Source organism: Rattus norvegicus, chromosome 10 (genome assembly GCF_021556685.1).
Source record: "Rattus norvegicus strain SHRSP/BbbUtx chromosome 10, alternate assembly SHRSP_T2T, whole genome shotgun sequence".
NCBI classification, from domain to species: Eukaryota; Metazoa; Chordata; class Mammalia; order Rodentia; family Muridae; genus Rattus; species Rattus norvegicus.
Window position 1 is genome coordinate 93,771,136 of NC_141543.1, and position 16,766 is coordinate 93,787,901.

The 16,766-nt window shown below is 38.2% G+C and overlaps 1 protein-coding gene and 1 long non-coding RNA gene across 11 annotated transcripts in view; both read right to left on the reverse strand.

The window, feature by feature from the left end:
* The window catches only part of Gpatch8 (G patch domain containing 8), an 80,345-nt gene that overhangs the window by 45,158 nt on the left and 18,421 nt on the right, over window positions 1–16,766 (reverse strand). For 4 of the 10 annotated variants that reach the window (NM_001398883.1, XM_087574273.1, XM_087574264.1 and 1 more), the window contains 2 exon segments: window positions 6,624–6,696; window positions 16,559–16,633. In NM_001398883.1, coding sequence (NP_001385812.1) covers window positions 6,624–6,696; window positions 16,559–16,633 — 148 coding nt within the window. 10 annotated transcript variants of the gene reach the window in all.
* LOC148003116 (uncharacterized) lies at window positions 1,329–4,632 on the reverse strand. The gene is made up of 2 exons (XR_015632130.1): window positions 3,545–4,632; window positions 1,329–2,637 (listed from the first exon to the last, which is right to left on the reverse strand). It is a non-coding gene; the product is annotated as an uncharacterized LOC148003116 (long non-coding RNA).

Below are 16,766 nucleotides of genomic sequence, written 5' to 3' on the forward strand. Positions count from 1 at the left end.
TAACCTCCACATTCATGCCATGGTACTACGTACCTGAGCACACTGTGTACATAACACATGCATATACACACTAATTAAGAAAGAAAGAAAATAGACAAATGTCTAAGTCTAGCAAAATGGCCCAGTGGGAAAAGGCATCAAGGCCCCTGATAAGCTGAGTCTGATCCTAATGACACAATGGTAGAGAAAACCAATTCCCACATGTTGTCCTCCGACTTCCATATGCATATGACCCACGCATAAGCTATAAACAAATAAATGTACCTTTTTAAACATTTAAAATATCTAACTGTGGCCCACACGCTCAGGAAGCAATGGCAGGAGGACTGACAGGTATGAAGGGATCCTAAGCTACAGAGCAAGATACAATCACAAAAACAAACAACACAACAGGACACTGCTCCTGACCCAAATGAAGCACAAAAGTAACTGAAAATGCTCATTCTCAAGAAGACCAATAGAATATTCAGGATGATCACATTCTTAATTTTGTTCAAGAAATGGACCACAGCTGGCCACCTCCTACAATCCCAACAAAAACTTGGCTGGCTGAATCATGACTGTTGTGTTGTAAAAAAAAATCCTTTCCCTCTGCAAACCTTCAAAGAGGTCCATGACATGGTTCAGTGGGTAAAGGCACTTGTCGCCAAGCCTTTTCTTGAGTTCAATTTCTAAAACCTACACGGGGAAAGAAGAGAACTGCCTCCTGAAAGTTGCCCTCTGACCTTCACATGTTCACTCATACAGATACTGCCAAACAATCACACAGACATACACATAGATAAAAACAAGGCTTTAAAAAATAAGGGGCTAAGGGCTGGAGAGATGGCTCAGGGGTTAAGAGCACTGGCTCCTCTTCTAGAGGTCCTGAGTTCAATTCCCATCAATCACATGATGGTTCACAGCCACCTGTAATGGGATTCAATGCTTTCTTCTGGTGTGTCTAGACAGCTAAAAAAAAAAGGGGGGGGGCGGGACTGGAGAGATCACTCCCCAGTTAAGAGCACTGACTGCTTTCTCCCAGAAGACATAGGTTCAATTCCTTGTCCTACAGCAGGGCTCCCAATCATCTGTAACTACAGTCTCACAGGATCCAATGCCTTCTCGGGGCCTCTGTGAGCACCATGCATACATGTGGTACACAGACATATATGCAGGCAAAACAGCTAGTACATAAAATAATAAAATAAAAATTAACAATAACTTAAGTCACAAAAATATAAGCCATGGTATGGCCCCTGGTCTAAAACAAAACCTTCAAAGGTATCAAATAGTTAAAGGAGGTTGTTTTTTTTGTTTGTTTGTTTTGGTTTTTTTTGGGGGGGGGGTTCTGGGAAATAAGCTTAAAAGGCAGAAACAATGTCTTTTTGAGCTAGGGTCTCACTTTGAACTCAAGGTAATATAGGCACTGGCCACCATGCATAGCCAGATAAGCTAGTAGCTCAGTAATGTGTGAGGGTTTCACTGGGCCTGTTAACTTTTCTAGACAAGATGATACCGCAACAGTATCAGACCTCACTCATTTTTCCCAAGACTGCAACTTTTAGTTTGCCATTAAAACAAAGCAGCCAAACCAAGGAAAGCGTAGACCATGAAGCAAAGGAGGTTTCGGCACCACCTCCAGGTTAAACCTAATGAGTGAGATATCTTACAGCAAACCAAGGATTCCACTGCAAAGCTGCAAAAATGTTTTAATTTTTTTTTGAAATGCATCCAGTCTAATGGTCACAAACTACAACTGAAAATCATTCTTGTTTTGTTCTGAATTAAGTATATCCTCTGCTTCTATGATACATAATAGTTCAAAATGTTTCTCACAAGCTGGGTTCTCTCCTGTAGAGGACAGATAACTTTCCTGCATGTCTTTATTTTTACAGTTAACAATTAGTATGTGCCATGTACAATAAGGGTTTAAAAAGCATTTAAAACACTACAATTAACAAAAGGAGAGATCAAATAATAAAATTCAAATGCAAAACTAAATCCAAAAGTATATTCCAACATAAAAAAGTTTATTCTAGAGTCAACACACTTTCTCCTCAACCCTGCCAGTGCCCACTATGGACATGGAAAACCCAAGAAGTAGCCTGCTACCTGTAAAAGCCTTGGATGCGCTGAAACAGTATTCCAATTCTTGACAAAAAAACAAAACAAAAACAAAAACCTACAAAACAAAAACCCTGAGAAGATGAGGTTTAATTTTTAGTAAACGGTTACATACATGTTAAGAGTTATAAATTCAAACCAAGAATGAGAGTTGATAAATGTATAGAATTCACAATAATGTGTGAGTCTAGAATAACATGCACTGAAAGTGTATGATACCAAAAGGGAGTTTTCATTTTTATTAGACTAACAGGGCTTTCTTCTTATATAATTACTTACAGCAAAGACTTATAACAGTAAAAAGAATTTGCTACAGATTACTTAAATGTGCCATTACTATGGTCTATTCTAGGTCAAATTCTATCAACTGGAAAAAGTTACATGACCAAATCTGGCATAATACCTGCACAATGCTGAATGTGATACTAAAAAATAAAGCTATTTACAAAATTAACTTGACCATTAATCTTTAAAAGATTTCTATTTTTATGTATCTGAGGACTCTGTAGTTCATCTTCAGACTGTAGCTGTCTTCAGACACACCAGAAGAGGGCATCAGATCCCATTACAGATGGTTGTGAGCCACCATGTGGTTGCTGGGATTTGAACTCAGGACCTCTGGATGAGTAGTCAGTGCTCTTAACCGCTGAGCCATCTCTCCAGCCCCAAAAGATTTCTGACTAGCTTTAAAAGATTTTTGATTAGCTATTTTTAAAAGATCAACAATGTAAATATATTTATTGTTACTAAACTACACACTTCAAATAGCCAAGTGACACCATCCTAGCCATCACAAAACAAAGTCCAGAGTCAGTCTGAGCTATATAAGTGAGACCCTGTTTCAAAAGAACAAACAAAGTCAGAGATTAAAACAAAAAAGGCCTGGAGTGTAGCTCTGTAATAGAGTGTGGACATGGACAAAGGTATGCAAAATCCCAGGATGGATACTAACATAATAAAACAAAACAAAAGAACGGAGAAAAGAGAGGAGAAAGATGCTATGATAGAACAATTAGTTGTACGTTTTAGCACAAGCAGACTAGAAAAGAGGCAGGGCATGGTGGCAAAAATATGTAATTCTAGCATTTAACAGGCTGAGGCTGCAGGATCATAGTTCAGGGCCAACCTCAGTTATACAGGGAGTTCAAGGCTAGCCTAGGCTAAAAGGAGGTCCTGTTCCGGCCTTATTCCCAGCCCAAAAAGAAGAAAATAAATAAAAAATAAAAGCTGTAATCTCAGCATTCAAGAGTCAGGATGATAATAAGTACAAGATGAAGGCAAGTCAGGGGGGCTGGAGAGATGGCTCAGAGGTTAAGAGCACGGACTGCTCTTCCAGAGGTCCTGAGTTCAATTCCCAGCAATCACATGGTGGTTCACAGCCATCTGTAATGGGATCTGATGCCCTCTTCTGGTGTGCCTGAAGACAGCTACAGTGTACTCATATATAATAAATAAATAAATCTTAAAAAAAAAAAAAAAAGACGTCAGGTCTACACGTCGTTTGAGATCAGCAAGGGCTATGTTACAAGATCCTGTCTCAAAAAATATAGCAAAGCAAAATTAAACTTCAAATAACCTTGTTTGTTTATTTATTTATGTTTTCCCCACCCCCTCCCATCAGAGTTTGTATATATTTGGTTTCCTGAAACTAACTCTGTAGACCAGGCTGGCCTCAAACTCAGATCTGTCTGCTTCTGCCTAAGTGCTGGGAGTAAACACAAGCGCCAAAACTACCCCAGTTATCCCTTACATTTTTGAATAAACATATTTGAGTTATGGTGGGCTTGCAGTGTGCCTGTTACCATGGAGCTGGAGATAGAACCAATAAGCTTGATTCGTGTCTCTAAGAGCTCACTGGGTATGGTACTTCACACCTAGCTAGATTCCCAACACCTGGGAATCAGACCCAAGAGAAACATGGGGGCTTGAGGCTACCCTGAATCACACAGTAATATCTATCTCAGCAAAACATTCTTTTCAAAAAAGTAAAATGGTAAAGAGTATCAAAATTCAACAGTCTTTTTTAAAAACCTTAGATGGATGGGTGGTAGTAGATGTGATCCCAGCACTTAGTGAGTGCAGAGGCAGGCCTATTTCTGAGGCCACCCTGGTCTGTATAAGTATCCATTTACCTAGCCTTTCTGACACTGATGCACTGACGCATGCACGCACGCACGCGCGAGCACACACACACACATGCAGGCTGAAGGGTGCAGCTTAGTGACAGAAGATTTGCATACCATGCATGAAACAAGAGTTGATCCCTGATACCAGAAAAAGAAAAAAACCCACAAAAACACAAAGAGAAAAGAACATACTTCCCTTCCCATGCTCTAATTATAAAATTTCTGACACTCAACATGAATTACTTTTGGATTCAAATGTATCTGCTAACTTATTCAGGTATATAACCCTAACTGGCCTAAAACTTGCTATGTAGTTTAGGCTGGCTACAAACAGAAACTCAGAGATCCACCCACCTCTGCCTCCAGAGTGCTAGAATTAAAGGAATGCACCTAGCCTGTCTTTAATTTTGATTTTGGACTTTTACAAAACCTATGGTCTCTACCATACAAATTGCTCTAAGTAATACAACATTCTTGCATTTCTGCAGGACATTTGTATGCCACTTGAAAAGTAATTTTAACGGCAGTCAAATGTTTGTATTATCTCTACAAAGGAAAAGGTTAATATTCAAAAAAATTTTTAAAATATATTTACTGATTATCTCCTGTGTGCCATCCCTGAATACAATGTTTAAGTAAATTTTGAGTGTTACAGGATATTTGAACCTTTTTCTACTTAGTGTGTGCACTTAGCACACATCTTTAATCCCAAACAATGAAGGTAAAGTTAATTTGTAGAAGGAAGCACCCATTTGTTTGCAAGGGATATCTCAGTGAGTAGCAAAAAAAAAAAGGTGACAGATCAGAGAAAGATTTGACAGAGCAGGATATGCCCAACTCTTACCAGAAGAGAGAGGAAAAGGAAGCTACTTAAGGGGGAGACAGGAGGAAGAGAGTGCAATACAAGAATACAGTAGAGTTCATAGAGAGCAGGGCAGTAGGGTTGAGAAGGAGAGGAGGAAGCAGTTTTACAGGGAGAGATAGACTGAAGAGAACAAGCTAGACACAGATAAAGACAGAATGAGCAAGAGAATGAGAATGAGAAATGCCAGATTGAATAAATCAACTGGGAGAGGAGTTTGAGCCACAACAGCTGAGTTGAACCAGCCAGCTAGAGTTCAGAAGGAACTAGAAAGAGTGAGCTTATTCAGCAGCAATATCAGAGGCGAAAATATTCTAGGCCTAGATTATATTGTACAGAGGCTACAAACTTCTAGGACTAGAACTAGTCATAGGTTAGCAGAAGAGGCAGTACGCCTGCCAGACAACAATTGTAACAGGAGAAAGTTACTTTCACATTTGTTTTTTGGGGTTTTTTTTTTTGGTGGTTTTTTATTTTTATTTATTTATTTATTTATTTTATTTATTTATTTTTTTTGTAAGAACTTAAAAGCCAGGATGGTGGTGATTGCCTTCAATCCTAGCACTAGAGAGGCAGCGGCAGGGGATCTCCCAAGTTCAAGGCCAGCCTGGTCTACAGATTGCATTCCAGCACAGCCAGGGCTACGCTACACAAAGAAACCCTATCCCCCCCCCAAAAAAAACAAACCAAACCAAACCAAACCAAAAAAAAAAAACCCGAAACCCAAAACAAAAAGATGGAATAAAAACTTTAAAAAGGAGAATTTTAAAGGCAGGGATAGGGATGTAGCAGAATGTCTGCCCTATGCATTAGTAAAATACATACATGAAGCCTCCAGTTGAATCCATCTCACCAACAAGCCAAAAGCAGTTTGCTAGGGTTTTGGTTCAGTTTTTGTTGTTTTGGTTTTGTTTGTTTTTCAAGGCAGGGTTTCTCTGTAGAGCCCTGGTATCCTGGAACTGGCTCTGTAAACCAGGCTGGCTTCAAACTCAGATCTGCCCACCTCTGCTTCCCAAATGGTGGAATTAAAAGCATGGGCTGCCACCACCACTACCCAGCTTGGTTTAATTTTTTGAGACAGAGTCTCACCAGGTAGCCCAAGCTGAACTCAAAACTCCTGCCTCCACCTCCCAAATGTTGGAATTACTACCACGTCTACCTGGCAAAAGCAAGTTTTGCTAAGAGAACATAAAGAAAAGCTAACATAAGCTCCTTGTTGTTCACCATTGTCACCTCCATATGCAAAATTCAAACAGGTTGGGTTACCCTACTATGTATAGCCCTGTAAGTTTTAATGACACAGCAACTTATTCTCACCACTTACTGACGAACATGGAGGAAGGTTATACAATGACTTAAGGTTGAAGGAAAAACAGGCTATTCTAGCAGGGAAAAAATGGGAGAAAACCAATACTTGTTTAAAAAGACAACAAATACATCTGGAGACAAGATTTGCTTCATAAACATTTTCTCATTTTTTTTTATTATCATCGTTGTCGTCATCATTTTAGTAAATTTAAAAAACTTACCCTGAAGAGATTTTCCCAATCCCTGGCCCAGCTTCCACCCATGTTTCTGGAGTAAGCGGTGTCCAATATTATCCTGACAGACAGAACAGAGAGACAAACCAAAAATATTCCAATAATATATTCTTCCCTTCCTAGTGACGTTAAAATAGGTGATGAACAAGAGATAATCTACATATACGCATGCAAAAAAGGTGCTAATAAAAGGATAAATGTGCCCAGTAAAAGGGACATTAATGTAAAAAGAAATGCTGGCTAGTATTGTATATGGGAAGAACATATGGGGGAAGGGTTCTTTCTGATAGTGTGCTGGGCAACTTCTGTACAGAACACTTAAAGCAAGGGGGGAGGGGGAGAATCCACTTATAAAGTTTTAAAGCTAACCTTAAAAAGCATAAAAATCAAGGTATTTATACAATCATATCCACCACCTAGACAGCACCACTTTAAGATCTTTTTAAAAATTTTTTAAAGAAAAGAAAAGAAAATCTGCATTGTGCTTAGTTACTTTGTTGATGTTTCAGGCTTTCAGGACATAAAGTAAGCTGTAAGTGTAAGGCTACCCCAGCACGAGAAATGGAGACAACCACCAAATCCAGGCTAGGCTTGATTGGCTTATATATAACATATAAATATAACCAGCATGCAGCCAATATTAAACTGAAAACATTGAGGTTAGTAAAACAAGAAGTTAAATCGAGTAAACAAAAAATAAAATGAGCTCAAGCACAGACTGAGTGATGCATTTCAACGTGTAGTCTAACAAAAACGCTAAGATGTTAGAATGAAACAGGCCTAGCAATAAGTCAACAGTAAAGAACCATTAGTGCATGTGGGGTCAACATACATAATGTCTCATCTGGAACGGTATTTCAATGTAAATCGTATGAAAAGATACCAGAAACAACAATTAAATGTCAGCTACTGTATGAAGAGTCAAGAAATCAAAAACTTCCATAGCCCTCTGCTTACTTCTCTACATTTTTTTTTTCTTTCTTTCGGAGCTGGGGACCGAACCCAGGGCCTTGGGCTTGCTAGGCAAGCGCTCTACCACTAAGCTAAATCCCCAACCCCACTTCTCTACATTTTAAGACTACTGTGAAGTAACAAGTCCAAGCAAAAGAACTACTGAATACTGTGGAGGGTGGGGGTGGCGGTGGGGGATACTATCAATCTAGAAAAGACTGAAAAGCTGGGCTGCAACTCTGAGAAGAGCGGCTGCCTAGCACTCACTAGGCTGAGTCTAATCCCCAGCACCACATACATAATTAAAATAAACCAAAAAATCTTTACTATATAGTCTGTGTAATTTATAACACTAATCTGTCATTTTTGGAATTTTCTTATACCCAAAATAAATTAATAAAGTCTAGTAAACTATCTATCTGTTCTTTCTCTCTTTCATTCTTTCTTTTTTACCTTTTGCTTTCGTTTTTTTTTTTTTGGGGGGGGGGGGTTCTGTGTAGCCCTGGCTGTCCTGAAACTCACTCTATAGACCAGGCTGGTCTAGAGTACACAGAGATCCACCTGCCTCTGCCTCCTGAGTGTGCTGGGATTAAAGATTTGTGGGACCATTTCCAGCCTGTTTTCTTTAAAAAAAAAAAAAAATTCTTCCACAGGTTTAAAACAGCATGCAGCTGAGTGGCTGCGAGTTACTGCTGGAGAAATCATAGTATAATCTCTCAGGCAGGGTCTCATTAGCATTGGCTGGTCTTAAGACATGCTACAGACAGACCAAGGAGGACCTTAAACATTTCATTCTCCTGCCTCTACTTCCCTAGGGCTAAGATTACAGACGTGCATGCTTGTGCCTGGTTTACATAGTGCTGGAGACTGGACCTAAAGCTTCAGGCACGCTAGGCAAGCACTCTACTAACTAAATTGTATCCCTAGCTCCCAAGATACTCTCATGTTTTCCCCCGCCTTGGCCTTCTAATTAAGTAAAGCTTGGATTACATAATTGTACGGAGTTCCAAGGTGTTTTGAAAAAATGAAAGGTGAAGGCAAACAATAAAAGGCTATTTTTAAAACAAAAGGAACTACTGTGATATATGATAGACTCTCACACATACATGGTACAGTAAAAGGGCACTAGAAATTATTTTGCTAAAACTGGAGAGAACTAGAAAAGAAGGCTCTGTGCAACGCCCAGGGATGATGCTCACGTTATTAAACATCACGAAGACTTCACTGGACACTATTGCTGTTCCTTTTCTCTTCTACACTGCTAAGAAAAGCATCATCTCCCCCAATCCTGAGGATCTTACTCTAAAGAACTTCAGTATATATAAAAATTTTAAATTAAAAAACAACAGCAACAACAAAGTTACATGAAAGCAGCGTACAGCAAAATACTTTTATTGTCCTTACTATCAAACAAATTTAGCTACTTTAGTACCTTTGGAAATGACAAGGATAGCGAAATGACTCTTATTAGAGTGTATGCTTGAGCTTGATGTGGGGAACGTTCCTTATAATCCCAGCAGCAAGGAGGCTAAAGCAGGAGGCTCACCTAGGATTCGGTGACAGTCAGAATTAAGAAGTAAGATCTTATCTCAAAAAAATTAAATAACAATTGTAGTTCGTTATTGTTACTCTCTGGCTACACAAATGCTCTGTGTATGGCACAAAGATTTATGTATTAAGTAATGCTGACAAAAATTGTTGTTTCTCCCCCATTTTGTTATCATCTGTTTCTGTTTTGTTTTGTTTTTAAAGAAGTCAATCTTTGGCCACATGAGATGAGACATTATGCTTACTGTGTTATATTATGAATGCACTAAAATAAACAGACAGATGAAGCAGTATGCTATTTCCAAAAGCAGTGCAAGTGGAGTGAAAGCATTTCCATACGAACCTGGCTTTAAAAACTGGGCTGTCAAAAGAACAGTTAAATGTAACACAAAGTAAGAAACTGTCCGATCACTAATGGTCGCTTTATTTTTTTTTTTTGTCTTGTTTTCAATTCACTGCTTGCAAGTAATGTATTTATTAAAGAAGACTAAAGAAGACTGAAGCATAAGTAAAATCACGAGTCAAGAGCAGCTGAGAGATTCAGAGCAGCGTGTTGTGACTGACAACAGTGAAAGGGAGAGCAGATGTTAAAGGAGAACAAAGGAGAGTTTACACATTAGCAGCACTTTTACACCACCACTCAAGAGGCTGGCTGTCACCTTGGAGAAAGCCACTGATATGGAATAATAGTGGCATTGCTCTTCTAAAACCTAATATTAAACTGTTCTTTAACTAAATATACTTTGCTCAATTTCTCTAAGCAGGAGCAGAGAATGGAATGTTCCAGACTATAAACTATTGACCACGCTGCTGAGTCCTTCTGACTAAGACAAAACAGCACACGCATCTCCCCACCAGCCCCTCAAGTAAACGAATAACCGAAGACAACCTAAGCCTCTCCTATCATTTTAAACTATCTGCTTCTGACAGAAAAAGCTGCTGTGTGGCTTGTTACAAACTATTCATTATGATCTCCTACCAAAAAGGGAAAAAAAAAAAAAAAAAGGTGATGGTGGCTAAGATAAAAAAATATGGGGTTGGGGATTTAGCTCAGTGGTAGAGCGCTTGCCTAGCAAGCACAAGGCCCTGGGTTCGGTCCCCAGCTCCGAAAAAAAGAAAAGGAAAAAAAAAAAAAAAAAAAAGGAAAAAAAATTGTATACCTGTACAAATTGTAAAAAACCTGTAAAGTTCTTTTTAATTGGTGTGTGTGTGTGTGTGTGTGTGTGTGTGTGTGTGTGTGTGTGTGTGTCCGTCCCTGAAGAGGTCAGAAGTGTCGGATACCCTGAAGCTGCAGTTAACAGGCAGCTATGTGCTTCCCTGATGTGAGTGCTGAGAATCAATTGGGTCTTCTGTGAGAATAACACTCATTCTTAACCACTTGGTCATTTCTCCAGCCCACCGTATAAATTAAGAGAGAAGAAAAGAAAAGAAAACAAGAAAAGAGAAAGGAAGGAGGTGAGGCCAGGTGTGGTAGCACATACTTTGAATACAAGGAAAAAAACACTTTTACAATAAAATGACACTTGCCAATCTCTGAACTATAAAAATTTTCACCATCAATAAACAAGGGGCTTGCAGAAAACTAAATATTTTCTTTATTTAGGATTGTGATTTTGTGTTTTCCTATATTAGAGTCCCAAGACAATTTATAATGGTAGATTGATTAAAAACTTAAAGCTCCAACAGGTAATCATGACAAACACAGGAAATGAGCACTAAATAGAACTCTAAGATTGTTATCAATTGGAAAAAAAATCTTAGAAGACTTGGCAATTTTTTTTTACCATTTTTGTCACTGTAATAATTGCAAATTTTTATTTTTTTAAGGTAATAAAAATATAATATATAAGGCCAGGCCTTATAATGACACATGCCTACAATTCCAGCACTTGAGAAAGAAAATCCAACTTATTTACACAGTGAGTTCCAGGACCACAGAGTAAGAGAAAGCCAGGCATGATGGCTCACCCCTTTAATTCCAGCAGGTGGATCTCTGTGAGTTTGAGGTCAGCATAATGAGTTACAGGACACCCAGAGCAACATAATAGAGAGATCGTTCTCAGAGAGAGAGAGAGAGAGAGAGAGAGAGAGAGAGAGAGAATGAATGTCGTGTGCCTACAATCTCAGTGGTAAGAAGAGGAAGGAGGTTCAGAGCCCAGGATAATCTTCTGGGTCTGAAGCCAGTAATGACTGGAAGAAACTCTGTCTTGACAAACAACAAAACAGCCCGGTGTGGTGGTTCACACCTGAGATTCTAGCACTCGAGGGTTAAAGCAGGATTGTCATGTGTCCACAGCCATCTTAAGTTACATACTGGCGGGTTGGGGATTTAGCTCAGTGGTAGAGCGCTTGCCTAGGAAGCGCAAGGCCCTGGGTTCGGTCCCCAGCTCCGAAAAAAAGAACCAAAAAAAAAAAAAAAAAAAAAAGTTACATACTGGCATCGAAGCCAAACTGGGCAATAGGGAGACCCTATCTCCCCTTCCCAAAAAAAGTTAATATCTACTATCTACACATAGATGTAATTTGAGTTTCAAATATTTCATAGAAACAAAAATTAATCTTTTAGTCTTTTCAAACAATGTACAATAGATGAAGACTCGTGGTAGTAACAGGACAGATTATTTTCAATTTAAATGTACATGCAAGAATTACAAGGAGGGGGCTGGAAAGATGGCTTGGCAGTTAAGAGCAGTGGCTGCCTTCCAAAGGTCCCGAGTTCAATTCCCAGCAACCACGTGGTAGCTCACCACAATCTGCAATGGGATCCGATGCCCTCTTCTGGTGTCTGAAGACAGCTACAGAGTACTCCTCTACATAAAACAAGAATTACAAGACTATTTCTATTTTAAACTAAGAAATAAGGCAAATGAAATGTTCTTAAGGAGGATACAGAAAGACAATATTCTGTCTGACTCAGGGTTTCAGAGTTGTTCAAAATGGCAGCTTTATGATCTTCAGCTGAAAATGAAATCCTACTGCATTCAAATGAAGCTGAACTGAAAACTCTTTTGCGGGGAAGGAAGTATGATTACCCCAATTGACTTGTTCTGGCTTTCTATTTCTAAATTCAAAAGTAAATTAAAATTCTGAAGTACCGACATGTGTTCGTATCTATTATGTTAGAGTTTTTAAATGGGAGGATCTTCAAATGAAGAAGTGCTCTATAACCACCAATATGTTGAAAATGTAATACCAATGCTAGAAAAACGAACAAAATCTCAATAACTATTCTAGCTGGTCCCCAGCATTCTTATCTATCATTGAACTCGTATAAACCTCAGGAACTGCTCTCTGCTCCATGTAACTATACACCACTCCAGGAACTAGGATCATTGGGCAACAGCACCACAGCACATGCCAAAACACAGATAAAAATGTATTTTATTGCAAGGGCTGACTACAAGTTTTGATACTAGAAAACAGAACCTCTTTTCTCAAGAGAAAACCACTTCAGATACATCGGTGACTAGATGATTATCAATCCCACACTCAGTTTTCTTTTAGTTGACAACCGGATTTAATTTATATGATTTAGCCCATTCTCAGTAGGTCAAAAATGCTAAGTCTCTTGAGTGGGTTGTAAGCTTGCTGATTGTGTATTAGAGACTCTATAAGCAAGAACCAACGCTACCAGGTGAACCCATGCAAAGAACAAATCTGTAAAAATTCCCCAAACAAAAAAAATCTATAGCTCACTACAGATGACAATGAAGACTAGAGAGAAAAGCCATATAGTAATGCTACACCATTCAGCTCCAAGAAGCAGACTGTTTGTTGTGCAGTCCACAGAAGGTCACTGCTAAGAGTCAGATCAGCAGGCTCACAGAGTTACATTTTGGAACTAGTGGAGTCCACAGATCTACACAGATATGCAACATAACAATACTCCAGGTATACATGTACTAATAAATCCCTACATGAGGTAGACTAAACACTAGCAACTAGATATTTGGAAAACTCAGCACTAACTTTTAAAACCCACTCAACCTGACAACTCCTAAAGTCAGGATTCTATCAGTCAGTTAGAATTAAAAAGCAACTAATCTGGTGGAAAGCTGTGCTTCCAACTGTACCAATAACAGCATTTTTTCCAAGTCTATGATGCAGGCATTTTTTTCTTTTGTTCAACTTCATTATCCCATCTGATTTATCAGCTTCAAACTAAAATAAAGTTCATAAAAAATCCTATGTCCTAAATTGTACTAACTGATTCTTGTAATTACAACAGAATCTAAGACTGGGCTATAGCTTTGATTACATTTAGTTTTCCCAATATTTTAAATGTATAGAGGTCATAACTGTGCTTTGAATGTTAAAATCTCATAACTAACAACTTTTAAAGTTGAAACTAAAAAAGTTGTTTGCAGTAAGGAAAAACTGTTTTGTTCTTTTACTATAATTCAGATAATCAATTTTAACTGCCAATTCTAATTCAATTTCCTTAGAAAATATTTTACTCTTGACCAAAAGGATACTTTGGTAGTTGAAATAAAAGAAAACAAAACTTTACAGCAAATATTAGAGTACTTTTTCAATCTTGTTTTTTTTATGAATTTTGTACTTTATAAATTTTGTTTTTAACATTTGCCTACTAAAATTGAATAACTGTACATCTCACTAACAAATCCAGACTTCAGAAGTTTGGTTAATGAATAATTCGTTACTATCTTTTTTATATCTCATTTTATATTTTGCTGATTTGTATCAAATATGCTCAATTATGAATCAAATAGCCTTAATTCCATACTCATAATAGCCCTTCATATAGGCATATTCTTGACACAAACCTGTACAGACCTCCACAGTCCCAGTTGCTGCAGATCGCCTTGCTCATGTATTTAAATGACTACATTTTAGCTCCTGCAATGATCTGTAGACTCCCAAAGCTGTGTACTCCCAGCCACTTTTGAGTTGCATGCTGTAGCAAAACAGTCAGCACCTCTCAAGATATTGCTGCAGAGAAAGATCTAATTCAGCAGAGGCTCTTTTGTGTTAAAAGCAACATTCCCGCTTCGAACAAAGCAGCTCGAGATAGCCAGCCAGCCCCCAACTAAGCACCTACTATCTGCTGGGTGCTCTCACCACCTACCTATTGTGATGTCAATCATATAGGTGTTCTTTTAAAACTTCAAAGTTTATTTCCAAATGACTAGGTAGCAGAAATAAAGCTCTGTGTTTTCTGGGTCCCATTTTTCTTTTCTTTTTGAGTCCTACTTCTATTTAACATAGTGCATCCTACGAAAATCTTCCTACTATTATCTAAACTATCAATTTACAATTGATTGTGTATGCTTACAGACTCCAGAAATAATTTTTCACCAGAAGTATAGCTTAATATAACATATACATCTCTGACCACACATTTGTTTTAAAAAGTAAAGATCTGGTCTGAGCACAGCACCACGTGTTATTTTAGAGGGAGAGATTAACATTCTCTAATAAGCAAGACTTAAGCCGACTCTACTCTTACTCACTGAGATTACTCGGCAATGATTACACAAGCAAACTGTCTTGTCACAGTGCTTTGCTTACGAATACGACATGTCCAAGAAAAAAAATCCTGGGCACTGTGAGGAAATAGTATCATTAGTCTCATGTCATAAGAATGGCTTAAAAAATTATAATATGGACCTACACAGAATTTAAAAGGGCTAAATGTCAATGCTTTAAAAGAAATACTCATTAAGTACATTAGGAATGAAGCAGGCTACAGTTTCAGGCTAATGAAACTTCTTGATATTGACAAGTCAAGTGCTCAGCAGAAACAACACATCTGTGAGCCTCACACAATGATACTGGGAAGCTTTAACAACTAGGGATTTTGCTCTTAAAACTGATGCAAAGAAATATTTTTAAATTAAAATGGAAAACTAAATTATTTAAGTACAAATCATGTATCTTGCCTACGGATTTCATTATAAAATTCTGCCTAATGATAATCTCTGATACAGAACAAGGCACAAGCCTTGGTGGGCTTTAACCTAGCAGAGTGGGCTTGGCATTTTAATCTTACGTTCAAATGTAAGACTGGACTTTCAGCACATTATCAGATGTGAACTCTCCCTCTGCAGCATTATCGCATGCGTCATCGATTACCGCCATGCCTAGTCTAGCATCATGCCAGCACATTAAGACAGAAAGTACTATATGCAGTGTTCACTGGACCAGAAAGACAGAAATAAGAAGGGGAGGTAGGGAGAAAGAAACCCTAGAGAAGAAATTAAAAAAAGGCAGACCGTGCAATACAAACCAGATCATGGCTGCTTAGCTAATATGGGCCAACTGCTGTGGAAGAAAAATGTCGAACACCCCAAGTTGTGTAAATTTCTGTAAACATCTAAACACACACACAAACACACACGACACCAACCTAATTAGGAACATAAATATATGTTGATCCTTTACTATGTCACAGCTTTGACAGCAAAAGCTAAATTATCGATACTTTCTCAACTGCTTTATTATTTCACAAAAGAAAAAGCTAGTGTTTCTTACAGGGAGAGGGGGTCTATCTTGACTGATATAAAACTTAGGATTTCTGTCTGACTTTTTGTCTACTCAAGTTTTTCCAATGCCTCATGAAATCTTTTTAAGTATATACACGTAAGAACAGATTTTAACTACTGACAATAACAAGCTCAGACAATTTAACAATGGACAGTTGTTTTAAATAACATGTTTTACGTCCAAAACTTAAGACTGTTTCCCCCCCCCCTCCCAGAAACAGGGTTTTTTCTGTGTATCCCTGGCTGTCCTGAAACTCACTGTGTAGACCAGGCTGGCCTCATACTCATAGAGGTTCACCTGCCTCTGCCTCCCCAGGTGCTAGGATTAAAGGCCTGTGCCATCATCACTCGTTTTAAATTAAGAGGCAGAGAAAAATCTCCTGTTCTATGGCTTGGTATCATTACTGTCATAGACTAAGAGTGTGAAAAGACAAAAGCAACTAACTTTTGACCTGGAAACCAAAACCCAAAACCCAGCAGACATTTCTTAAGCGGAAGAGACCAAGCTGACCATGTCTCACAAGGGTCTAATGTTTGCTACTTCATAACTGTTTCTACTACAACATTTCACACGTGACTATGGTGCCCAAAAATGGTATTAAAGGATCAAAATACATTTTACTCCTTTATTCGATTTTAAAAAACATTACACCCAACTTTCTATCTTTTATCAAAGTTTAATATGGGCCAAAAATGACATTTTTTTCCTTTAAATCCTAACCTTTTCTCTGGTTTACACTGATTTTCTAACATTATTAAATCATACCCAAAGTCCACCTGATTGCTCTAGGGCATGCAAGAGAACGGCTCTGAACTGTGCTGTCAGTTGTACATAGTTTAACCTCATTCACATCAAGTGTCACACGAGCTCTACCTAACTAACTGGCTAAGACCCAAAATAAGCAGGGGTCATCTTACCGATTCTATAGGCTTGTCAAGGGACGCCTGCTCAATCTCCAAGTGCCCTTCTTCGTACTGATCAAAGTGATTACCCTGGAAAAACAAACAAACTGCAGTTAGTTTTCAAAAGTAATTATTATCAAAGTAACTGATAATCTAGTCAATTACAAGTTACTTTATCTTTTTTATTTTTGGTATAAAAACAAAATTGACCTACAAATTGAGA